The sequence below is a fragment of the Paroedura picta genome, chromosome 11 (assembly GCF_049243985.1).
Source record: "Paroedura picta isolate Pp20150507F chromosome 11, Ppicta_v3.0, whole genome shotgun sequence".
Classification (NCBI taxonomy): Eukaryota; Metazoa; Chordata; class Lepidosauria; order Squamata; family Gekkonidae; genus Paroedura; species Paroedura picta.
This window is the reverse complement of record NC_135379.1, coordinates 63,777,780-63,803,278: the sequence shown is the minus strand read 5'-3', so window position 1 is coordinate 63,803,278 and position 25,499 is coordinate 63,777,780. Positions and strand designations below refer to the sequence as shown.

General features: G+C 48.3%; 1 protein-coding gene across 1 annotated transcript in view; it reads left to right on the top strand.

Moving 5' to 3' along the window:
- Positions 1-4,742: 4,742 nt before the first annotated feature.
- PTPN3 (protein tyrosine phosphatase non-receptor type 3) overlaps positions 4,743-25,499 on the top strand; it is a 122,788-nt gene continuing 102,031 nt past the window's right edge. Inside the window, exon 1 of the mRNA XM_077304046.1 lies at positions 4,743-5,172. Within this exon, the coding sequence (XP_077160161.1) occupies positions 5,124-5,172 (49 nt within the window). The 5' untranslated portion in view covers positions 4,743-5,123. The remainder of the gene's footprint in view (positions 5,173-25,499) is intronic.

The window sequence follows — 25,499 nt, the reverse complement described above, 5'->3', positions numbered from 1 at the left end:
CACTCCTGAAACCAATCAGCAAAAAGCGCTTCGTTGTAGCGCTTTCAGGGGAATCCAGAAAAGTGGATTCACCCTCCGGATAGCGATACACTCCTGCAACCAATCTGCAACACTAGCGCTAAAGACCTATGCGTTACCATTGTTGCGGGTTCTTCAAAGTCCCTCCTCCCGAGCCTGTCCTCCAAACTTCCGGCGAAGCGATCGCCATTTTTTTTTCTCCGAGCGAGCGGGGATAAACGCACCAGTGAGCCTCTTTCTGTTTAGAGGCTTCCCTGGCTTCAGTCCTTCACCTTTAGTCACTAAGCACAAACCACATAAAAGCCCGTTTGCTGAAATAAAGTCCCTTTATTTTTTACACATTAATTCAGCCGAAAATCGGGCCCGTGAGAGGGGGGGGGGATTTTTTTTTTATCACTCGAGGCAGCGTGCCAACGATCATACAATCAAACGACAGCTCACATTAGGCAGCTGGATGGGTCTCTCCGTTGCAACGAATCTACCTAGATTCGTTGCTATGGGTCTGTTGTTTTTTTTTTTAAACCTTTCTTAAAGGGAAAGGGGCTGTTTGGGAGCATGCTAACGGCTGCCCATTGGCTGCTTGACGGCCAGGGGCGGGACGAGCTTGGCAATAGCGCTTCCTTTCTAGCGATTTCTGCCGAGACCGGAAGCCTGTGGGAAACGCTAAAAAACGCAACTGATTCCACTACAAAGGCAGGTATGCATAACGACGAATTCCACTATTTTAAATGGCGATTTTTCATTCCGCAAACAATTTGCAACAAAGATCCCCGTGCGAAAAGGCCCTAGGAATTAGTGCGAATGCTGCTGTCCAGAGTCTTTTCCTTCAATTCCTTGCTTCACGTGTGTCTAGGTACAGCAAGACAATGGTTTCTGTCAATAGGACTCTTCTCAATGGATAATTCTGCCATTCTGTCCTTTTAAGAGCGTCAAGTCCTTTTGGTCTAAATAACCATCTTGAATGAAACTGTTTTCTGTGATGCTCAGCGGCCTGTCGTTTGTGCTTGCCACCCTGGAAGGAGGTTTCGATGGGACTTGTGGCACACTTGCAGGCTTTTAAAGTTGTACTTCAGGACCTCCTCGCATGCCTTAAGGCAGGGGTAGCCAAACGGCGGCCCTCCAGATGTCCATGGACTACAATTCCCATGAGCCCCTGCCAGCATTCTCTCATGGGAATTGTAGTCCATGGACATCTGGAGGGCCGCAGTTTGACTACCCCTGCTCTAGATGATAGAGACAAGGTCCTCAGGAAGCAATGGCTGCTTTGACCTCTTCCCTCTCCAAACTCCACCCCCAAACTGGCAACCTTACCCTTGTGAGTTTCTGTCCTGAGAACAGCAAACTAAATATAGTCCTTTGGAATATCTGTCAAAGCAAGTGTCTTTTAATCAATGTGCCTTGATGTTTTTTAGGATGAGATAGCTAGTTCAAAGGCGGGGGGGGGGTATTCCTCATGATGCCACCAGGTGGTGAGCATCCACTTTTCTTTCCAAATAGTCTTTTGTTTGTGGGTTTGAAAACGAATGTTATTAACCCACTTGGTGGATTAGAGGAGGGGGATGATGGGGTTGAGTGAGGCGCTTGCAGGAGAGTGAGAAGAGGAATGGGGGGGGAGGGGAGAGTTGTAAGGTCAAGAATATTTTTTAGAATTTTTCAGCTCAAGATTTTTTTTAAAAAAAATGCTATACCAAGTGGCATCCATCTCCCTATCAGTTACTTGAAATATGCCAAGGGGCTCATGGGAATGTGGCTGGGTTTGTGGGGGCCCCAAGGCCACTTTCAGACACATCTGGTAGGAGGGCAGGAGAGCAGCCAAGTTCTGGAATAGGATTGCTGCAGGTATCTTGTAAAGCAGGGGTAGGCAAACTGTGGCCCTCCAGATGTCCATGGACTACAATTCCCATGAGCCCCTGCCAGCATTTGTAGTCCATGGACATCTGGAGGGCCACAGTTTGCCCACCCCTGTTGTAACGTGTCAAGAAAGAGCTATCATTATCCCCCCTTTTTTGGAGGGGGAGTAAATGACATATAATTCCCTTGTAAAGATATTTGTAAATTTGTCATTAATACCATAACATCTGCAAGACTAGTTTTTGCTCAGAAATGGAAGAAAGAAAGAAAGAAAGAAAGAAAGAAAGAAAGAAAGAAAGAAAGAAAGAAAGAAAGAGGATTGGTTAGAGAAATCAGCAGCAAGTGCTTGCTTAGGTCAACTGGCTTGTCTGCTGCATGGCCAGTTGGCCGGATCCCTTTGAGAAATGGGGTGCTTCCCTGGTCAGGATGAGAAAATAATTTGGGGCCTGGATTATTGATGTTTTATGGTAGCTTTGTATGTTTTAGTTTTTATTTTATTTTTTTAAATTTAATTCAAAAATAAGTTTAAAAGACTTATAGATTATATGTATTGGATTATATGCTCTTTTGATTGTATGTTCTTTTCACATTGTTATCTTTTGATACTGCAGTTTTTTTCAATAGAAAACGTCAGGGATTTTGTTGAGTTGCCAACTCTAGCTTGGGAAATTCCTGGAGATTTGTGGGAGGTGCCTTGGACTTGCGGAGTTTGGGGAGGGCTGTCATGTCATGGAGACCACCCTCTGAGGCTGCCACCTCCTCCAGGGGAACTGGCCCCTCCAGTTTGAAGTTCGGTTGTTCATTCTGGAGAACTCCAGGCCCCACCTGGAGGCTGGCAACCGTATGGATTTGGCTACCTAAGTCATAGAATCATAGAGTTGGAAGGGGCCTTACATGCCATCTAGTCCAACCCCCTGCTCAATGCAGGATCAACCTAAAGCATCCTAAAGCATCCAAGAAAAGTGTGTATCCAACCTTTGCTTGAAGACTTCCAGTGAGGGGGAGTTCACCACCTCCTTAGGCAGCCTATTCCACTGCTGAACTACTCTGACTGTGAAAATCTTTTTCCTGATATCTAGCCTATATCGTAGTTTAAACCCATTGCTGCGTGTCCTCTCCTCTGCAGCCAGCAGAAACAGCATCCTGCCCTCCTCCAAGTGACAACCTTTCAAATACTTAAAGAGGGCTATCATGTCCCCTCTCAACCTCCTTTTCTCCAGGCTGAAGGGAAATACACTTTTGACATTTCTGTTTATTGATCAGTCATGCGCTGTGACCTTACTATTCTATCAATCAATTGATCTCCACAGTGACTGATTATTGCCTCACTTACATATGTGCCCCCAGAAATTGTATATTGTAAATAATTTTGAAAATAGCCACAGCGTTTTGTTTCACAGGTTATGCCTATCTGGTCCCCCAAATTCCAATTGATTTAAGATACTTAGAACTAAGTTTCTTTGCTATATATCTTTCAGGTATGTATACCTTCTGGGGTCTTTATTAGACACTTTAACATGTATGTACTTTGGATTCTCTGTAGTGTGTTTTATGGATTTATTTTCCAGGTTATTCATCATAACCAGATAAACAAAACATCACTAAACCATTTCATTCATTTTAGATGATCTAATTTGCCTAATGTCAAGAGCCTGGGAATTGTAATAATGCTTGCTGACAAAAATGATGTTGAAAAGGTGTAACTAATGGGTTTGCATTTTGGCTTGACTGAAAAATTGCTTTAATGAAGAAGATTTCCCAGCCACTAGAACAGGCTTTCTCAACCAGGGTTTCACAGCTCTGTCTCCCAATCATATTCTGCACGATTATGCCACTTCTGGGATTTCTCGAAGCCTGAAGAAGGTTTCAGGGGGTTCTCAACAGTAAAAAAGTTGAGAAAGGCTGTTCTAGAATGTCACCCTCCCCTTCAGTTTCTTTCACTCATCTAATCTGAGAGCCAGTTTGGTGTAGTGCTTAGGAGTGCGGACTTCTAATCTGGCATGCCGGGTTCGATTCTGCATTCCCCCACATGCAGCCAGCTGGGTGACCTTGGGCTCATCACAGCACTGATAAAACTGTTCTGACCGAGCAGATCAGGGCTCTCTCAACCTCACCCACCCCACAGGGTGTCTGTTGTGGGGAGAGGAATGGGAAGGCGACTGTAAGCCACTTTGAGCCTCCTTCGGGTAGGGAAAAGCGGCATATAAGAACCAACTCTTCTTCTTCTTCTTCTAATCTCCAAGTTAACCACCCTTTCAAACGTCCTTGATCTCCACGGGAACTGGAGATGAGCTGTAAATCTGGGGGATACTCATGTCCCCCCTGGAGGCTGGCATCCCTCTGTCCCTCTCAGACAGGGGTAGTCAAACTGCAGCCCTCCAGATGTCCATGGACTACAATTCCCAGGAGCCCCCTGCCAGCATTTGCTGGCAGGGGCTCATGGGAATTGTAGTCCATGGACATCTGGAGGGCCGCAGTTTGCCTACCCCTGCTCTCAGATTTTGCCGCTAAGCAGGATGCTTCAGGGTCTGTGCAGCACACCTGCTTTCTTGCCAGTGTGGAAATAGCTTGAGCTCTTGGGGGTACAGGTAACGCTCCCCAAATGTGTCTTTTGGGCAATTCTAATAATATGAGTCTGTCGGACAACAACTTCAGATTCCTGGATCATACAGAAATATCCTAACTATTTAAATTCCCCAGGAAGCCGAGTGAGTCAGTCTGTGAGTGAGGTCAATGTTTGCTTACAGAGAGAGTCATTACACGATGATGTAACAATGACCTTTTAGTTGGCTTGACATGTTTCCAGGGCCCTGGACTCAGCAAACAGCTCGCTGGGAGGCTTAGTAAGGGCAGCAGGCCAGTGGAGACATGCCTTTGCATTGGCTCGAGAACTTGGTGCCTGCAGCAGGGCTGCTCAGCGAGGGGGGGCCTTCCCTTTCTGCCTGCTGTGCAGACGAGTGAAGCAAAGGGATTGGCCAACTGCGGGTGCCTTTCAAGGTTGTGCAGCGAGTGGGTGTGACTTGCACTGAATCATTTAAAGCCGTTTCTGAGATGCACAACAGAGGAGTTCCTGGACCTGTTGAGCTGGTTTATCTGGAGGGCAAACAATAAGAGTATAACGATTGTAATTAGGACGAGGCAAAGAGACTTAACGAGGGCCGCTCTGAAGTGAAGTGCGAGTGACTTTCAAGGGCTCCCTGCACACGGAACCGGGGGCCTCTCCACGGAGCGCGGAAGCCGTGCCGGGAAACCCAATGGTGGAGCAGGAGATCTGGCTCGAATGCGCTTCGCCTGCAGAAAAATGTAAGTGTGGCGCCAGCAAGGAAGCCCTGGCTGTCGAAGGGGAGTGAGGGCGAGTCTGGCTTCGAACGAGGACAGAAGCCCCACGTTCCTGATGGGCCAGGTTGTGGCACAACAAGAAGGGGCCCGGGTGTGGAGCAGGGAAGGAAATGTGCTAATTCGAAAAGGAGGAAACAGGACCAGGATCGGCCTGCTGCTGGCGGGAGGGGAAGAATCCCCTTGACGTTTCAATGGGGCCAGAGTCTGAGGGGTGAAAATGTCTGAAAGCTCTGGCCAGTTCTGCCTCTCTGAGGAGAACAACAGACTTGTTTCTCCACAAAAAACAAGCCTCATTGGTCCATTACACTTGTGTATTAAGGCTGGAAACAGCCTCTGGGTGCCTCCTAGAATTTCACGAGGGAGCCAGCCCTAGGTTTCCAGGGAAAACCAGCATGGGGCTAAGGTGTCGGACTAGGATCTGGGAAACTCAGGTTCAAATCCCCACTCTTCTGTGGAAACTTGCTGGGTGACCTGCAGCCAATCACACATTTTTAGCTGACCCTACCTTGCAGGGATGTTGTGAAGATAAAATGGAGGAGAGGAGAATGATGTAAGCTGCCTCAGGTTCCCACTGGGGAGAAAGATAGAGTATAACTACATTTATGTTCAGCCAGGTGGGACCGGCATATATATGTCTCTTACCCCGAAGCACAGCAGAGGGCTCACAGTTTTAAGGGGAGTGCTCCTGAGTGGCTCAAGTGCTCCTGAGTGGCTCAAAGGCAGGTGCCCCTTTCCGAGTAAGCCGAAGGGAGGCATGAGCACATCCTGGAAGGGGGAATAGCCAACATCCACTTCTGGAACGCCATCTTCCCTGGGTAATAACAGACACACCAGCCCAGTTTTGGGGAGAATGGACAAAATCCCCCCCCCCTGGCTGGGGCAACAATGAGAGCCATCTCAAAAGAGCAAAGGCTATTTTGGGAGGCTGTTATGGCCAAGTTCTACCCTGGGTGCAAACTGTTGTGGGCATGCCCACTGCATCAGATCTAGAAAGCAGCCTCTGCAAATGTGCTTTGTCAAGTTGAATTTCTGTGCTGCTCATTTTCCTCAAAAGTGAATTCTCGGGAGACAGACAATGGAAAGAGAGAATGCCCAGATGTGCAGCTGCCACAGAGCTCAAGCCAACTTCAGCTGGTTATTGCATTTTGGTGGCTTCGAGGAGGCAGGCAGTCTTCACTGAGAATTCGGATGTTTTGAGCGCTCCACAAAGGTTGAACCATCTTAATTTGTAGATATGTCTAGTGTGCCTGAAAGTGTGAAAGCCTCTGAGAGCTGGACGTACAAAACTCTTAGAGCAGGTTTACTACATTGTTACCCCACCCTTCTCAACAGGGTCCCAAAAGAGCTTACATCCTTCTCCTCTCCTTCACTGTAGCCTCACAACGACCCTAAGAGGTAGGCTGCTTGGCCTTTGGTGAGCTCAGGGGATGAGGCCAGTGTTCCTGCTCTTGAGCTCAGCCCCGTGGCTCCCACAGCTGCCCGGCAGCTGCCTCAAGCCATTCAGATGGCTGTGCCCTCATCCTGTCCTTTGTCCCCAGGACCATCTGGGATTTGCATACATTCAGTTATCCCCTGCCCTTCTTCCCCATGAGGATCCAAAGCAGTTTACATAATTTGTCTCTCCTTCAGCGTGGTGTTGTGGTTGAAGAGCGGCCTTGATTCCCCACTCCTCCACATGCAGCCAGATGGGCTACCTTGGAACATTCACAGCTCTCTCAGAGCTCTCTCAGCCCCACCTGCCTCTCAAGATGCCTGTCGTGGAAGGGGAGGCAATTATAAGCTGCTTTCAGATACCTTCAGGTAGTGAGAAACAGGGTATAAAAAACCAGCTCTTCAGCAACTCTCCATTTTATTCTCACAACAACCCTTTGAGGGTGACTGCCCCAAGGTCACTCAGCAAGCTTCCTCAGCAGTGTGAGAATTTGAACCTGGCTCTCCCAGATCCTACTACAATACTTTAATCACTCTCCCACATTCTCTCTCTATCGTCTGCCTCTAGAGGTAGAAATCCCACAAAAGTATCACAGCTATACCTCTCCTCTGTGGATCGATGTCATTGTTTTTCAGACAACATAAGCCCATGATCAGCACCACAAAGCAGCCTTAAGAGTGGTCTGGTCTAAAAGCAATCCTGAGTCTAGACTGCGGCAAGCTGCTTGGGTTTAGGAAGTCCAGCCACAGCCTTGTGAGGGGAAAGCAGAAGACCCCCACGTGCTGCCCACCCGGATTTGCGTCTCCGTTCCGATCTCCCCTTCCCCCTCTGCACAGCTCGGCCCCAGGATTTCTCCCGTTGGTTCTGAATCTTGTTTGAGTCCTACGCATTTTGACCTGGTTGCTTGTCCACGTTGACCTGGTTTATGTGACTCACATCACATAGGTTATGACATGCGTGTTATAAACCTAACCACTGAAGGAGGAGGAAGATAGAAACGATTACTGCCATTTTAACTCGCGCGTTGCTTGGAGCAGCAGGTTTTCTTTTGAAAATGTTCCGATCCTTGCGGCAAACAGGCAGCTCAGTAATGTTGATGCTCAGATGGGTCCTTTTAGCTGATGCTGATCTGGATTCTTCTTCCGGAAGAGGCCAGAAGTTCTGTGCTGAAGATGGAGCTTCACGTTCCCTGCCTGTCCTTAAAAGCTGGCTCTCTAACTCCGCAGCTGCGCGTCTGTTTCGTTTTATTGATTTATTCGATGTATTAACTGCCCCTCTCTGCTTCCAGGCTTGGGGGGGTGCATTTAGAGCAGGGGTAGTCAAACTGCGGCCCTCCAGCTGTCCATGGACTACAATTCCCAGGAGCCCCTGCCAGCGAATGCTGGCAGGGGCTCCTGGGAATTGTAGTCCATGGACAGCTGGAGGGCCGCAGTTTGACTACCCCTGATTTAGAGTCTGCATTTTTCATCGGGGTGGGCTGGGGTAAGAATCCCCTTAACGAGAGGGCCGTCTCTGAGGCCGCCTTGTCGGGGCTACACAGCCGGGAAGGGATATTATAGGGCAGATGAATGGCCTGCCAGTGTGCGCAGGGGCTCTTTCCCGTAAGCCATGGAGAGCGGTTCCTTTTACAGCCCCGTAAGGAGGGCAAGAATCTTTACAGGCTGACAAGGGGCCGAGCTCTCCCCCTGCTCGTTTGCTAAGCTGTGACTCATCCGGGGTGCACTGCGTGCGCTCGGCCTCTCACACGGAACACCAAGCAAGTTTTGGCAGGATAATTGCCGCCTTTGGTACGGGAGGGAACAGATGGATCATTATATTGCTGATGCTGAGACTTCTTGGGAATGGCTGTGCATTCACCGTCGGCATAGTTCAGCCCAGGGGAAGCTTCCTCCAGCCCTCTTGAGCAATTTAAACAGGAGAGAAGGACTGCTTTCCCTCTCCCTTCTGGAGTAATTGCACCCACTGAGGTTTGACTTTTGCTCTTTTCGGGATGGAAATCCTTGGAGACTTGGGCGTGGACCCTGGGGAGGGAGGGGCTTGAGGAGAAGAAGGACCTCAGCAGGATTCAATGCTGTGGAGCAGTGGTCCCCAACCTTTTTCCGGCTGGGGACCAGCGGGGCAACTGCCCCGTCCGCGCAGCGAGCATGCGTGGCCGTGGCCGCGCATGCGCACATGAGCCATGCACAGCCAAAATCGCGCATGTGCGGCATTTTGCACATGCGCGAAGGTGCCGCGCATGCATGGTTTCACCCGAGCATGGCGCATGTGCGCATGTGCACCGCGGCCCTTATTCCCTCTCCCCCCCTCCTGCAGTAAGAAGTTTTTTACTGCGGGGGGAGGCGGGGAGAGGGAACCGCGGTCCGGCGCCCTGGCCTTCGCGGCCCGGCACCGGGCCACAGACCGCAGGTTGGGGACCACTGCTGTGGAGTTCATGCTCAAAAGCAGCCATTTGCTGTCATTTGGAGATCGGCCGTAATTCTGGGAGTCCTCTACGCCTCACTTGCTTCTGAACAGCCCTTGAGAGGGACAATGTCTCCCTGACAGGCTGGAAAGTGACCCAGGAGAACGGGCTGCAAACTGACTCCATTGAGCTGCAAACAGAGAGGAGCGAGATCTGGGTACTGGTCCTTCCTGGGGTTGCCAACCCGCAGGTGGGGCCTGAAGATCTCCCAAAATGACAACTGAGCTCCAATCTACAGAGATCCGTTCTGGAGATGATGGTGTCTTTGGACGGTGGACTTTGTGGCATCGAATCCCAAGGCCTCATGTGGAGAAGGAGTGGGGAATTAGAAGCGTTGTGGGGCAAAGTTCCCCTCAGCCCTGCCCATTTCCTACAGGCAATTGGTGAGCACAAGGAAGGTGAAGCCAGGTGCCATGGCATTGATGGAGCCCTGGCTGGGGACTCCTGCTGTAGCATAGCACAACAGCACTGCTGAAGATACGTTCAGCCATGTTGGTCCGAAGCAGCAGAACAGAACCTGAGTTGAGCGGCACCTTTAATGGCCAGCAAAGTTTAATTCTGGATGCAAGCTTTTGTGTGCACGGTCACTTGAATCTGCATGCACATTCACATAAGACCTAAAGATTTTTTTTTTAAAAAAAAGAAAAAACTCTTAATTCTTTTTTAGACCTCCTGGTGTATCCAGATTCAAACCCCCACTCCACCATGGGTGACCTTGGGCCACTCATACATGCTCAGACTAACTTACCTCACAGGGTTGTTGCGAGGATAAAATAGAGGATAGAAGAACAATATGAGCCACTTTGGGTCCCCATTGGGGGGAAAGGTGGAGTATAAATGAAGAAATTAAAAAAAATAAACAGAATCTTGGACAATCAATATTCTCTACGTTTACCGCCCAGTAAAACATGTCTGAAATATTCCAAACCTTGCAATACTGCATAGTAGCAGGAGAGGGCGCTGAGGATCTGTGTACCTCAGAACTTCCACCTCTGAGTAGCTGTGAAATGCCCCACTGGCAGCTGAGGTTGCTCCAGGAATGTGACATTTGAATGTTATGCCACAAGGGCTCAGTCAAAAGGCCTCCGTGGTTGAGTCTCTGTTGCTTGGGGTCATGGTTACTGCTGTTGAATTGTCTAATGTATTTTGTTATTTGTGGTGGGGGGAGGGGGGTAGCCACTACTACACATGGTCTTGTTTTTCAGTGCTGGTTGTGCGATGGACCGAACCCTCCTAGAGGAGAGCCAAGCAGGCTCTTCAGAGATGGTTTCACAGACATCCGAATGGGACTGTACTACTTCAGACTGCCTGTGTTTGTGTGTTTGTGGGGAGGACTCCGTTATTTAAAAGATGGGCGACTCAGGTTAGTTCGATTCCATCAGATCTTGGCTGCTAAGCAGAGTTGGCCTTGGTCAGCACCTAGATGGGAGATGCTGGGCTGCAGGTTGGGAGCCTCATGGAGCTTTGAGGAAGATCTCTGCGAGGCCAGGGACCTCAGTGGCATACTATGGCAATTTCTATTTTATGTATCATTGTTATTATCGTGTTAAATTATTATTGTTATTACTGCTGTTATAGTTACCTGTTACCATGTGTTAATTGTATCCTCCCTGTTTTCTGTAAACCGTCCTGAGCCCTCGGGGAGGGCGGCATAAATAAACAAACAAACAAATACAGTCCTCCCTCCAAAGCATCCATATTCTTCAGTAGATTGCTGTTATCTGGAGATGAGGTGCTATTCCAGGGGATCCCCAGGTCCCACCTGGAGGCTGGCATCCCTCGTTGCTGCAGAGTTGCCACCTCTGAATGTCTCTTGCCTTGGCTGTGACTTGATGGCCCCTCCAAAAAGACCCCAAAACTAGCACAGCAGGGAACAAATGGTTTTATGTGCTGTTTTTGACATAGGGGGAGCCATGAAAAGGTATTCCCTCCAAACCCCTGCAGCCTGAACCTGTTCTGTCTATTCCGCCACCTTGGGAATCTATGAATCATAGATTCCTAGAGTGGGAAGGGGCCATCTAGGCCACCTAGTCCCACCCCCTTCTCAAGGCAGGATCAGCCTCCAGCATCCAGGAGAAGGATCTGTCCAGCCGCTGCTTGAAGACCACCAGTGAGGGGGAACTTCCCATCCCAGTTGGTGGATGAGGTGAAGGAGGTGGGGACCCTAGGGGGAAGTGACCATATCCTCATAGAATTCCTTTTGAGATGGAGAGCCAAGGAAGCTTGTAGCCAGACGCGGATGTTGGATTTTCGTAGGGCAAACTTTAATAAACTCAGAGACATGATGAGTGTCATACCATGGACGAGAATGCTGGAAGGGAAGGGAGCATGTGAAGGGTGGGCGCTACTCAAACAAGAGCTATTGCATGCTCAATCAATGACTATTCCAGAAATACGAAAACACTGCAGGAGCTCTAAGAAGCCTATTTGGATGAACAGATAACTTCAAGAGGAACTAAGAAAGAAAAGGAAAATGTTCAGGAAATGGAGGGAAGGACAGAGCTCTAAAGAAGAGTACCTACAGGTTACTAGGCACTGTAGATCAATCATCAGAAAGGCCAAAGCTGAGAGTGAGCTAAGATTGGCCAGGGAAGCCCATTGTAACAAGAAAAGATTTTTCAGTTACGTGAGGAGCAAACGTAAAGTAAAGGAGGCAATAGGCCCGCTGTTGGGTGCGGATGGACAAACTCTAACGAAAGATGCAGAGAAAGCAGAAAGGCTTAGTGCCTATTTTACATCTGTTTTTTCCCACAGGTCTAAGTGTTTAGGCACATCTAGAGATGGCTGTAGCCAAAGGATAGTGTCTGGGTGGCAGGTTAACATGGATAGAGAGGTGGTCGAGAGGCATTTAGCTGCACTGGATGAGTTCAAATCCCCTGGTCCAGATGAAATGCACCCGAGAGTGCTCAAAGAACTTTCCAGAGAACTTGCACAGCCCTTGTCCATCATCTTCGGAACCTCTTTAAGGACTGGAGATGTCCCGGAGGACTGGAAAAGAGCAAACGTTATTCCAATCTTCAAAAAAGGGAGGAAGGATGACCCGGGAAACTACAGACCAGTGAGTCTGACCTCTGTTGTGGGGAAGATAATGGAGCAGATATTAAAGGGAGCGATCTGCAAACATCTGGAGGACAATTTGGTGATCCAAGGAAGTCAGCATGGATTTGTCTCCAACAGGTCCTGCCAGACCAACCTAGTTTCCTTTTTTGACCAAGTAACAGGTTTGCTGGATCGGGGAAATTTGGTTGATGTCATTTACTTGGATTTTAGTTCCCCATGATGTTCTGATGGATAAGTTGAAGGACTGCAATCTGGATTTTCAGATCGTTAGGTGGATAGGGAATTGGTTAGAGAACCGCACTCAAAGAGTTGTTGTCAATGGTGTTTCATCAGACTGGAGAGAGGTGAGTAGCGGGGTACCTCAGGGTTCGGTGCTCGGCCCGGTACTTTTTAACATATTTATTAATGATCTAGATGAGGGGGTGGAGGGACTACTCATCAAGTTTGCAGATGACACCAAATTGGGAGGACTGGCAAATACTCCGGAAGATAGAGACAGAGTTCAACGAGATCTGAACACAATGGAAAAATGGGCAAATGAGAACAAGATGCAATTTAATAAAGATAAGTGTAAAGTTCTGCATCTGGGTCAGAAAAATGAAAAGCATGCCTACTTGATGGGGGATACGCTTCTAGGTAGCACTGTGTGTGAACGAGACCTTGGGGTACTTGTGGATTGTAAACTAAACATGAGCAGGCAGTGTGATGCAGCGGTAAAAAAGGCAAATGCCATTTTGGGCTGTATCAACAGAGGCATCACATCAAAATCACAAGATGTCATAGTCCCATTGTATACGGCACTGGTCAGACCACACCTGGAGTACTGTGTGCAGTTCTGGAGGCCTCACTTCAAGAAGGACATCGTTAAAATTGAAAGGGTACAGAGGAGAGCGACGAAGATGATCTGGGGCCAAGGGACCAAGCCCTATGAAGATAGGTTGAGGGACTTGGGAATGTTCAGCCTGGAGAAAAGGAGGTTGAGAGGGGACATGATAGCCCTCTTTAAGTATTTGAAAGGTTGTCACTTGGAGGAGGGCAGGATGCTGTTTCTGCTGGCTGCAGAGGAAAGGACACGCAGTAATGGGTTTAAACTTCAAGTACAACGATATAGGCTAGATATCAGGAAAAAGTTTTTCTCAGTCAGAGTCGTTCAGCAGTGGAATAGGCTGCCTAAGGAGGTGGTGAGTGCCCCCTCACTGGAAGTCTTCAAGCAAAGGTTGGATACACACTTTTCTTGGATGCTTTAGGATGCTTAGGGCTAATCCTGCGTTGAGCAGGGGGTTGGACTAGATGGCCTGTATGGCCCCTTCCAACTCTATGATTCTATGATTCTATGATTCTATGATCTCCTGAGGCAGCCCATTCCATGACTGAACTAGACTCATAGATTCCTAGAGTGGGAAGGGGCCATGCAGGCCATCTAGTCCAACCCCCTTCTCAAGGCAGGATCAGCCTCCAGCATCCAGGAGAAGGATCTGTCCAGCCGCTGCTTGAAGACCACCAGTGAGGGGGAACTTCCCATCTCCTGAGGCAGCCCATTCCATGACTGAACTAGACTCATAGAATCCTAGAGTGGGAAGGGGTCATGCAGGCCATCTAGTCCCACCCCCTGCTCAGTGCAGGATTAGCCTTTAGCATCCAGGAGAAGGATCTGTACAACCTCTGCTTAGAGACTGCCAGTGAGGGGGAGCTCCCCACCTCCTTAGGCTATCGATTCCACTGTTGAACTACTCTGTGAATTCCTCCCCCCACCCACCCGCATTATCTAGCTGGTACTATTCTGCACATAGTTCAAACCCATTACTATGATACCTGAAGGAACTGACAACTTTTGTTCCAAAGGAAATCTCTAATTATGATAAATTACCACCACAGAACTGCAAATTATTTCAAGTAAGTGTTAGAATCAACAGAAATCTGTGCATGCCTTTCCCATCCTTCAGGCCTGAGAAGCAGGCCACCACCAGGAATTTCCCGGGCTGGAATTGGAGACCCTAATATTGACTCTAGGTGTGTGTTTGTTATGGGAAATACAGATATGCTCACTCTTCAGCCTCCTGCAGTTAAAACCTGGGCTGGGACATCTGCTTGGCATGCAGGAGGTCCAGGTTGACTCTCCCAGAGGCCCAGGTGGTGGGAGATGCCTCTGCCAGAGGCCCTGGGCCTGGGAGACAGAGAGAGACAGAGAGAAACAGAGAGAGACAGAGAACATGAACCTCTAATGTTGACAGTATTGACCCTGATGGAGCAGTGGCCTACATGAGTTCATAAAATGGAAATGTTCCCCCACTCTTTAATTAATCCCAGGCTCTCAGAAGCCATTTACATGCAACATCTAACGGCCCTCAAGAGGGGAGATGATCTTTTCTCTGTGTCCCTCTTTTAGCCAGTGGCTACAGATGTTTCCTCAAAGGACACGAAAAATGAGAATATGTTTTTTCCATAGTCGTTTCGAGCTGGTGGGTGCTGGCTAACAGACACACCTCCCACCCGTATCCCGCTTGTATTTTTATCTGGGATGTAGGTGAAAAGGATGGAAAGGATGCTAACCGGCTGTGGGGCTTGGAAGACGGGCCGAGGGAGGCGGGGCTAAGCCCTCTCTCAAGACACCTGTCACCTGGGTGCATGCCTGCCTGCCCAGTCACACCTCTGTTTGTTTGCATATGATGAATGACACTTGAGCCTGATGATAAATATATAAATATTATAAATTATAAATATCACTTGGGTCGGTCTGCAGTACCCAAGGTTTTCCCATGAATTCTCCTAGTGTGAAAATGGCAGAGTGCAGGAAACAATATGTATTTTCAAGCAGGCTTGGGGCAGTGTAGATAAAACTCATACTCCTCCCCGACCCGCTTAAATTCCCTTCAGTATTTCAGAAATATCACACTCAGAAGGACAGGATTCTCTTCCCCTTCCTGACAAACCAATTAGGTTGTCTGGACAAGATCACTTGAAAACCCTTGTACAATGAGACGTCACTATTTTTTTGGCCTGTGTGTATCCTTTTTGTAGCATATATGATTTTTACAACCATACATTGTGTTTTGATCTGATTTTATGATGATTGTTTTAGACTTTGGAATTTCTCTCGATGATTGGTCTATGACTGTAACAATAATAATTTGAATCTATTTTAGAAATAAGCAGCATCTTCATCCCCCACCGCCACCCCGCCATAGACTACAATCCCTAGTCTCCCAAGGTCCCTTGGTTCTTATAGGGCCCTCTTCCAGAATATAGCACCATCAGACTGCAGCTTGATGCCATAACACAGGGGTCTCCACCATCTCTGAGCTAATAAGTATCTTTGGAATTCTGACAGTGTAGTGGGCACAGTCACAAAATGGCTGCCACAGCTGGTGAAGCCAACCATAAAATGGCTGCTGCATCTTACCTTCAATCCCCCAGTGAAATCCCACCCATCTATCCTCACCCACTTTTTAAAAGCACGGTGTGCTCCAGAAAGGGGTTTGGCAGATGACATGACATCCACCACTGCTATGAGAGCCAGCTTGGTGTAGTGGTTAGGAGTGGTGGCTTCTAATCTGGAGAGCCGGTTTGATCCCCCACTCTTCTTCCTCCACATGCAGCCAGCTGGGTGACCTTGCTCTCTACTGTTCTCATACAACAGTAACATCAGGGCTCTCTCAGCTTCACCTACCTCACAGGGTGTGTGGGAGAGGAAGGGACGGTAATTGTAAGCCGCTTTGAGACTCCTTTGGCTACTGAAAAGTAGGATATAAAACTCAGCTGTTCTTCTCAGGTCAAAGCTGAGAGTGAGCTAAGATTGGCCAGGGAAGCCCATTGTAACAAGAAAAGATTTTTCAGTTATGTGAGGAGCAAACGTAAAGTAAAGGAGACAATAGGCCCACTGTTGGGCGCAGATGGACAAACTCTAACGGAGGATGCAGAGAAAGCAGAAACGCTCAGCGCCTATTTTCATCTGTTTTTTCCACAGGTTAAAGGGTTTAGGTACATCTAGAGATGGCAGTAGCCAAGAGATAGTGTCTGGGTGGCAGGTTGACATGGACAGAGAGGTTGTCGAGAGGCATTTAGCTGCCCTGGATGAGTTCAAATCCCCTGGTCCGGATGAAATGCACCCGAGAGTGCTCAAAGAACTTTCCGGAGAACTTGCACAACCCTTGTCCATCATCTTCGGGACCTCTTTAAGGACTGGAAGAGAGTAAACATTATTCCGATCTTCAAAAGAGGGAGGAAGGGTGACCCGGGAAACTACAGACCAGTGAGTCTGACCTCTGTTGTGGGTAAGATAATGGAGCAGATATTAAAGGGAGCGATCTGCAAACATCTGGAGGACAATTTGGTGATCCAAGGAAGTCAGCATGGATTTGTCTCCAACAGGTCCTGTCAGACCAACCTGGGCAGAGTCTGCACTTACTTTCTTTATTCCATTGTCAATCCTGTTGAATTCAGGTCGCTTTGAACTCGGGTCTTCCTCTCCCCCCCCCTTCCCCATTGAAACAGGAAAGTCTTCTGCACATGGTTAGGGAGGCTCAGAAGGTGGGGGGAGCCAAGCCTCTTTCTTTCTTTTCTTGAAGGGGGGGGGGAAGAGGAGCCAGGCAGGGAGCCTCTTTCTTTTCTTGGAGGGGAGGAGGAGAGGATCGAAAAAGGCAGAGGAGGGAGGAAAAATCCAGGACCGACAGAAGTTGAGAGAAATTAGGGGCTTCTCCTTTAAGGCAAGCGTGTCACATGACCAGGTGTAGCCTATCAGAGGTTCTCTACCATGGAGCTTTCTTTCCCAAGCTGGATATTCAGGATTAAAATCAGTCTGAAATATCGCACAATAAAGGTAGGGTCACTCCGGATCAATCCTTCTTGCTGCAGAAGGAAAATTTAAATCGCCCAAAATCCAAACAGAAATCGCATTCTGTGTAGAGGGCAGGGACTGAATCGATCTGGGGTTGGAATAAAAGCTCCGTGCAGTTTACACCCTGGTTTCCTTTTTTGACCAAGTGACAGGTTTGCTGGATCGTGGAAATTCGGTTGATGTTGTTTACTTGGATTTTAGTAAAGCTTTTGATAAGGTTCCCCATGTTCTGATGGATAAATTGAAGGACTGCAGTCTGGATTTTCAGATAGTCAGATAGGGAATGGGTTAGAGAACCGCACTCAAAGAGTTGTTGTCAATGGTGTTTCATCAGACTGGAGGGAGGTGAGTAGCGGGGTACCTCAGGGCTCAGTGCTCGGTCTGGTACTTTTTAACATATTTATTAATGATCTAGATGAGGGGGTGGAGGGACTACTCATCAAGTTTGCAGATGACACCAAATTGGGAGGACTGGCAAATACTCCAGAAGATAGATACAGTGTTCAACGAGATCTGAACACAATGGGAAAATGGGCAAAGAAGAACGAGATGCAATTTAATAAAGATAAGTGTAAAGTTCTGCATCTGGGTCAGAAAAATGAAAAGCATGCCTACTAGATGGGGGATATGCTTCTAGGTAACACTGTGTGTGAACAAGACCTTGGGGTACTTGTGGATTGTAAGCTAAACATGAGCAGCCAGTGTGATGCAGTGGTAAAAAAGGTGAATGCCATTTTGGGCTGTATCAACAGGGGCATCACATCAAAATCACAAGATGTCATAGTCCCATTGTATACGGCACTGGTCAGACCACACCTGGAGTACTGTGTGCAGTTCTGGAGGCCTCACTTCAAGAAGGACGTAGATAAAATTGAAAGGGTACAGAGGAGAGCGATGAGGATGATCTGAGGCCAAGGGACCAAGCCCTATGATGATAGGTTGAGGGACTTGGGGACGTTCAGCCTGGAGAAAAGGAGGTTGAGAGGGGACATGATAGCCCTCTTTAAGTATTTGAAAGGTTGTCACTTGGAGGAGGGCAGGATGCTGTTTCTGTTGGCTGCAGAAGAGAGGACACGCAGTAATGGGTTTAAACTACAAGTACAACAATATAGGCTAGATATCAGGAAAAAAATTTTCACAGTCAGATTAGTTCAGCAGTGGAATAGGCTGCCTAAGGAGGTGGTGAGCCCCCCCTCACTGGCAGCCTTCAAGCAAAGGTTGGATACACACTTTTCTTGGATGCTTTAGGAAGCTCTGGGCTGATCCTGCGTTGAGCAGGGGGTTGGACTAGATGGCCTGTATGGCCCCTTCCAACTCTATGATTCTATGAGTCTATGATTCTTCTTCTTCTCCTCCTTCTCCCTCCTCCTCCTCCTCTGTTGGGGTTCCTTAGCCTATCCCAAACCTGGTACTCATAACCTTTCAGGGGCTTGGGTGGGCATCCCCCAAGGGGGTTGGGGAAGGTGGGGGTGTTTTTTATCAGCTGTTGGCATCTCACCCAGTATTGCCAACCTCCAGGTGGGATGTGAAGATACTTTAGAATTACAGCTGATCTAATCTCAGCCCACAGAGGTCATAAACCCTGGGGGCCAAGCTAGACATCTCATGGGAGGTTTCATGATTGAAGTCTCCTGCAGTTTTTTTGTAAATGATTAGCAACCTGGCATGCCTGCTTTGAAGGTAAGAAAGTGGTCCTAAGGGCAGGTTGACCCCTTTATTCTCATGCTGTTTATCCAGTGTAAATTGTCTCCCCCATTTGCAAGGAATGAGCCCCCTAACAAAGCTAATTGCAGGTTGGGAAGAGCAATTTCTATGGGGCAAACAGTATGTTGGCAGCCCTGGGGGTGGCTTGATTGAGTCACCAACTCTGGGCTGGGAAATTCTTGCAGATTTGGAGAAAGTTTGAAGTGTGGCCTCTGCAGGGTGAAGTGCCTGGGGTCTACCCTCCAAAGCAGCCTTTTTCTCCAGGGGAGCTGATCTCTGTCATCAGGAGATCAGTCCTAATTCAGAGGGATCTCCAGGCCCCGTCTGAAATTAGATAACCCTGCCTTCTGCAGCTCAACGGTCTAATTTTGGAAGTAGAAGTGTCAAGCACCCTCCACTACGGAGTGCAATTCTCCTTTTGATGCCCACGTGATCATGGGAGATTACAGATCTACTCTGGGCGGTTGAATAATCATTCCCAAGCACCCTCTGCTTCTCTGTCAGTGGATCCATGAGCAAAGCCAGTCAGGTAGTTCAAAAATCACAGTGCGGAGTAAAAGATTGGTGGCACATCTATGGATGCACAAAAAATATGCAAATGTCACCTATCGCACGGCAGATTTCCCATGCGGAATAAGTTTGAATGTGCAATACCATCCTGTGAGATGGCTCGACTGGAATCTGGGAGAGCAAGATCCAAATGGCCACAACTAACATTAAGTGACGTCCACAACCAAGTTTGAGTCCCACTGGAGCTGAGGTCATTCTGGTTCCCAAAATCTGTGAGAGTTCCCCTTCATTCTCACCCCCCCCCCCCAACTTCCATTGCATAGCCTAGCTGTGTGTACGGCATAAGATGTTTTCACATCTCAGGTGGCAGGGGAAGAAAGGCCAGCTGCTGAGAAAGCGTCCAGGAAAACAGCTGCCCTGTGGGGGTGCAGATAGCTGAATTTCCCCACCCACACAGCAGCAGCTTCACTGAGATCTTTCCAAACGCTTGGTGTGAAGCAGGTTTGAGGAAGATCAGAGGAAAGCTGGGAAAACCCCTGGCAGGGCACAAATGAGGGGAAGAAACCTGCTTCCTGCAAACACTGAACCTGGGGCAGATAGACTCATAGAATCCTATAGAGTGGGAAGGGGCCGTGCAGGGCATCTCGTCCCACCCCCTGCTCATTGCAGGGTCTGTCCAGCCGCTGCCTGAAGACGGCCAGTGAGGGGGAGCTCCCCACCTCCTTAGGCAGCCCATTCCACGGTTGAACTAGGCTCCTAGAATCCTAGAGTGGGAAGGGGCCATGCAGGCCGTCTAGTCCAGCCCCCTGTTCAATGTAGGATCAGCCTCAAGCACCCAGGATAAGGATCTGTCCAGCCGCTGCTTGAAGACTGCCAGTGAGGGGGAGCTCCCCACCTCCTTAGGCAGCCCATTCCATGACTGACCTAGACTCATACAATCGTATAGAGTGTGAAGGATCTATGCAGGCCATCTAGTCCATCCCCAGCTCAGTGCAGGATCAGCCTCAAGCATCCAGGAGAAGGATCTGTCCAGCCGCTGCTTGAAGATGGCGAGTGAGGGGGAGCTCCCCTCTTCCTTAACCATGAACCCTGACTATGAACATGTTTCCTGATATCTAATTGATATTGTTCTCTGCATAGTTTAAAGCCATTCTGGCAGGTCCTGTCCTCTGCTGCCAACAGGGACTGCTCCCTGCCCTCCTCTAAGTGGCAACCTTTCAAGTGTGTAACCTATGTGGGACACATGAGTATAGAACTCTTTGCAAGGAGTGGTCCCGAACACATTCCCCTGCTTTGCTTTAAGTTAAAAGGGAGAAGAGGTTTCCCTTTTGTTTCCCATCTTGATGATAATATTGTAGTACTCATAAGGCATTGATAAGGTTGCCAGGCACCGTGCTATGGTCAGCAGGAAAGGGAGGTGCACTCTGGGAGCTCCCCCTCTGCACACTTACCCGAACCTAGAAGATGTCAACTCGCTGACATCACCTGGAAGCAACATTGGCACATCAGAGATGTCAAGAGTGACACTCTGACTTTTGGGAAAACTCTATTCTAAAAAATCAGCCTCAAACCATAGGGTTGTTTTGCCCCAAATCCAAACCATCGCCCCCAACAACCCCAGCGTGTTGATGTCATTTCGAGGAGATATCAGCACATCAGGACATCATTTCTGGTCCCAGTGAGTGCAGGGGGAGGAATGATCTCCATAAAACCGGCTGTTGGGGAGGGGGGGGATTTCCCTGCTTTCTGAAACTCCCAAAATGGGGGGAGTGAGGCCAAAGCAGGAGTTCTCCCAGTCTGGTGGGGGCTTGGCATCCCTAGACATGGAAGGAGAATAATCCCAACAGAAGTTCTTCAGATAAGACTCCTAGTTTACAATTCCAATAGATTTAAGAATGAACCACTGAACTTTATAGACTCTTACACACACACACACACACACACACACACACACAGAGGGGACAATTAATTCTCAAAGTATATCTGTGGCTTCACTGGCGTTGGCGGCCTTTTCTCTGGAATTGGATCTCTTTAAAACTGGCACCTCCCATTATGAGTCAGACATGCACAAAGTGACTTTATCAATTCAGAACTTGTGTCTGCTAGGAAATGAATTTGCCTATCCTTATTGGGAAGTCAGTGGGCAGGAGAGGAAAAAAAAAACCCTTGTGTTTGCAGGATATATGAGACAGCATTTTGGGAAATGGCTACCCACAGAATCCACTTCATCCAGTTTCCTAATTAGGAGCCGTGGTGAAACTTGGCATAGTTTTGCTGTCAGGGATTGAGCCCGGTTCCGCATGGAGGAGAGAAGCCGCAGGAGTCATGTGCAGGGTTCCAACTCCAGGTTGGGAAATATCAGGAGAGTTATGGCGTGGAGCCTGAGGAGACCAGGGCTTGGGAAGGGGGGACGACTTAAATGAGGCATGAGGCCCCAGAGTCCACCTTCCTAAGCGGCCATTTTCTCCACGGGAACTGATCCCTGTTGCCTGGATATCAGTTGTAATTCCAGGAGATCTCCATCCACTCCCCTGGAGGTTGGCCATGGGACCTTAACCTTTTATTTAAGCACAAGCTTCCGTGGATTAGAGTTGACTTTTTCAGTGCAGTGAACTAAGCCTCCTTATGAGGTGATACTGCCCGCAAGTTGCTGCTGATTTACAGTGACCCTGTAGGGTTTTCAAGGCCGGAGTCCTATTGTGAACGTTACACGGCTCCTTTAGAGCAGTGGTCCACAGCTGTGGACACTTTTGAAATTCTGGCACAATGTGGTGGGCACAACCACAAAATGGCTACCATAAAATGGCTGCCATGGGAGGCAGAGCCAGCCACAAAATGGCTGCCACAGCTTCCTTTCAGTCACACAGTGAAGTTCCCTGTGCTGTGGGGGCAGCTGATGCCAAAGCAACATTTTTCAAAATCCATGGAATGAATCACATCTCTGTTGACCAGCCAGAAGCTCAGCAGGAGCCTCACCTGGTCCTGCCCACTTTTTAAAAGTAGGTGTCAAGCCAGGTATTGGGGAGTGTCGTGTTGTTCAGGGGCGCCACATTGAGGAGTCCTACTTTAGAGGAAGCACAACAGACAATTCATTGTTTCTTTTGCTTTGCTTAAAGGAAGCACAGACAGCCCTCACCTGGCTGTCTCAGAAGGGTGTGACTGAGCAGATACATCTGATTTAACCAATTAAGACATATTTCTTGGGCTTCAGGCCCTGATAAATTACTGAGAGGCCACCGGCTTAAAGAGCAACTTAATTTCTCATCCCCAGCTACAGAAGTGGACCATCAGCACATGGTTTTAAAGGACATCCATATGGAAATCAATTCGTCTTTTCTTATCCCCTGACTCCTCACCTCATTCTTTATTCATTTTCCCCGTAGGTATTTTATAACTAGGGCTGTACAGTAAATGAGAAAAGACCCACATGTTCCAGGAATAACCACTTAAATGAATGGAGCACAGAGCTTATTCTTTACATTAACTACGACCTTTGGATGAACATTATAATGTTTGCACTCTCCGTCTTCTTTTAAAAGCATAAAATGGGAGACAGTAGACTAGCCCCTTCTGAAGCAACATACTGACAGCACAAGCTGTAGGATTTATTATGATGCTCCTACCAGACTTTCACAGTGTAGGTAAGTGGAGACTCATAGACTCATAGAATCCTCGAGCGGGAAGGGGCCATGCAGGCCATCTCGTCCCAACCCCTGCTCAGTGCAGGATCAGCCTCCAGCATCCAGGAAAAGTGCAGTTGCTGCTTGGAGACTGCCAGTGAGGGGAGCTCCCCACCTCCTTAGGCAGCCCCTTCCACAGCTGAACTAGACTCCTAGAATCCTAGAGTGGGAAGGGGCCATGCAGGCCATCTAGTCCACCCCCTACTCAGTGCAGGATCAGCCTCAAGCATCCAGGAGAAGGATCTGTCCAGCCGCTGCTTGAAGACCACCAGTAAAGGGGAGCACCTCACCTCCTGAGGCAGCCCACCCCACAGCTGAACTAGACCCATAGAATCCTAGAGTGGGAAGGGGCCATCCAGGCCATCTAGTGCAACCCCCTGCTCAGTGCAGGATTAGCCTTAAGCATCCAGGAGAAGGATCTGTCCATCCACTACTTGAAGACCACCAGTGAGGGGGAGCTCCCCACCTCCTTAGGCAGCCATTCCGCTGCTCAGCTACTCTGACTGAATTCCCGCCCTCCACCCCAAATATCTAGCCAATATAATTCTCTGCGTAGTTTAGTCCCATTACTGGGGTCCTCTCCTCTGCTGCCAACAGGGATTTCCCTCTGCTCTCCTCTGAGTGACAACCTTTCAAATACTTAAAGACATGTCCCCTCTTGTACTTGTGACATAGGACTACCAGATCCAGATGGGGAACTCCTGGATATTTGCGGATGGAGCCTGGGGAGGCCAGGGACATTAGTGGGGCACAGTGCAACAACTCCACCCTCCAAAGGAACCATTTTATCCAGAAGAACTGATCTTTGTAATCAAAGATGACCTGTAATTCCAGGGGTTCCTCAGGTCCCACCTGGAGGGTAGCATTCCTATTGTAACATCTACTTGGGCAAACATAGGTGCTTGAATCACCTTGACTAATCCAGTTTCATCTGAACTTGGAAGCCTAGCAGAGTCGGCCCTAAACAGTGCTGGGATGGGAGATTGCTACACAGACGAAGCTGATGGCACACTATCTCTGAACGGCTCTTGCCACCCAGGAGGAGACACTCATAAGTCTGCTGCCACTTGTTGGCACCTTCTACCACTAAGGGGAGCTAACAAGAACTTCTTCTTCCAATCCCGGATGACCCAGGTCCATTCCGCACAACGACCAATGTTGCCAAATGTTTGCAGTATACGGAAACGCTATATTTAATAGCGGAATTTTGTCATTCCGCACAACTGCAATTTTAGTGGAATATTGAAGACACCATTAATGATCTATTTATTCCACACAGGTTTCCGTTCTTACTGGAATTGCAACAAAGGAGGCTATTTTTTTTTTTTTTTGCGCTTCTGCCTGCCCCTGGCCATCAGTCAAACGGAACATCCAATGAACTGTTGTATTCGTGTTCCCAAAAAGCCCCTTTCCCTTTAAAAACTGTTTTTTTAAAAACCCAAAACACCAGTAGCAACAAATATTTGTTCATTCATTGTCTCAGAAAGACCTTTTTCGCAGGCATTGGAGCTTGCACTTAATCGTTTACACACCCTTCAAATAAAAAAAAAATTTTTTTGTGAGCGATGGGTGTAAGTTCTGGGCAAAATTACGGGCAGTGGCTTGGAAAGTTTAAAGACAATTGCAGAAGTGAGCTTTGTTTTACTGTCAAGCACTACTGAATGGCTTGTGAAGGGACCTCAGCCAAGGAAGCCTTGTGCTTGCTTATTCGTTGCTTTGGGCAGTTTATGGGGGGGAAATGGCGATCCCATCTCTGGAAGTTCAGGGGCGGGAGCTAGGGAGGGACATTCTTTTTACCTCTATTTGAGAATGCACATGTCTTTTGCTGATGTGTTGCGGATTGTGCTCAGGTCAAGCGCTTCTTTTGCTGGGAATCCACTTTTTACGGTTCCCCCTGAAGCACTATAAAATTCCGAATGTTGCTGGAGTTTGGCGGTTTGTTGGCAACGTCATGCGGAACACTAAAATTATTGCGTTTACAAACTGTACGACTTCAGCTACAATTAAATTCTGCAGAGCCCCAGAGTAGCCTTATCCTGTCCGACCTTGGAGGCTAAACAGGATTGGCTCTGATTAGTGCTTGGATGGGAGACCACCAAGAAAGTCTAGAGTTACCACTTTGACTTGAAGGCAAGTTGTTGTTGTTAGGTGCGAAGTCGTGTCTGACCCATCGCGACCCCATGGACAATGATCCTCCAGGCCTTCCGTCCATTTAAGTTATTGGACACCTTCCGACCTGAGGGGCTCATCTTCCGGCATTGTTTTGCCTTTTGAACTTGTCCACTGGGTTTTCATGGCAGAGATACTGGAGTGGTTTGCCATTTCCTTCTCCAGTGGATCCCCTTTTGTCAGAGCTCTCAGCTGTGACCTGTCCGTCTTGGGTGGCCCTGCATGGCATAGCTCATAGCTTCACTGAGCTACGCAAGCCCCCTTGCCACGGCAAGGCAGCCATCCTTGAAGGGGGCTTGAAGGCAAATGGTTATTCTAATTATTGAATTTTCAGTTAGAGACCCAACGTTTATTTCTTTTTAGTACGACTTAGGGATCCAGTGGGACTGATGCAGAAAAAGATCCTTTGGATAAATGTGATATTGGGAGAATCTGGTAGAT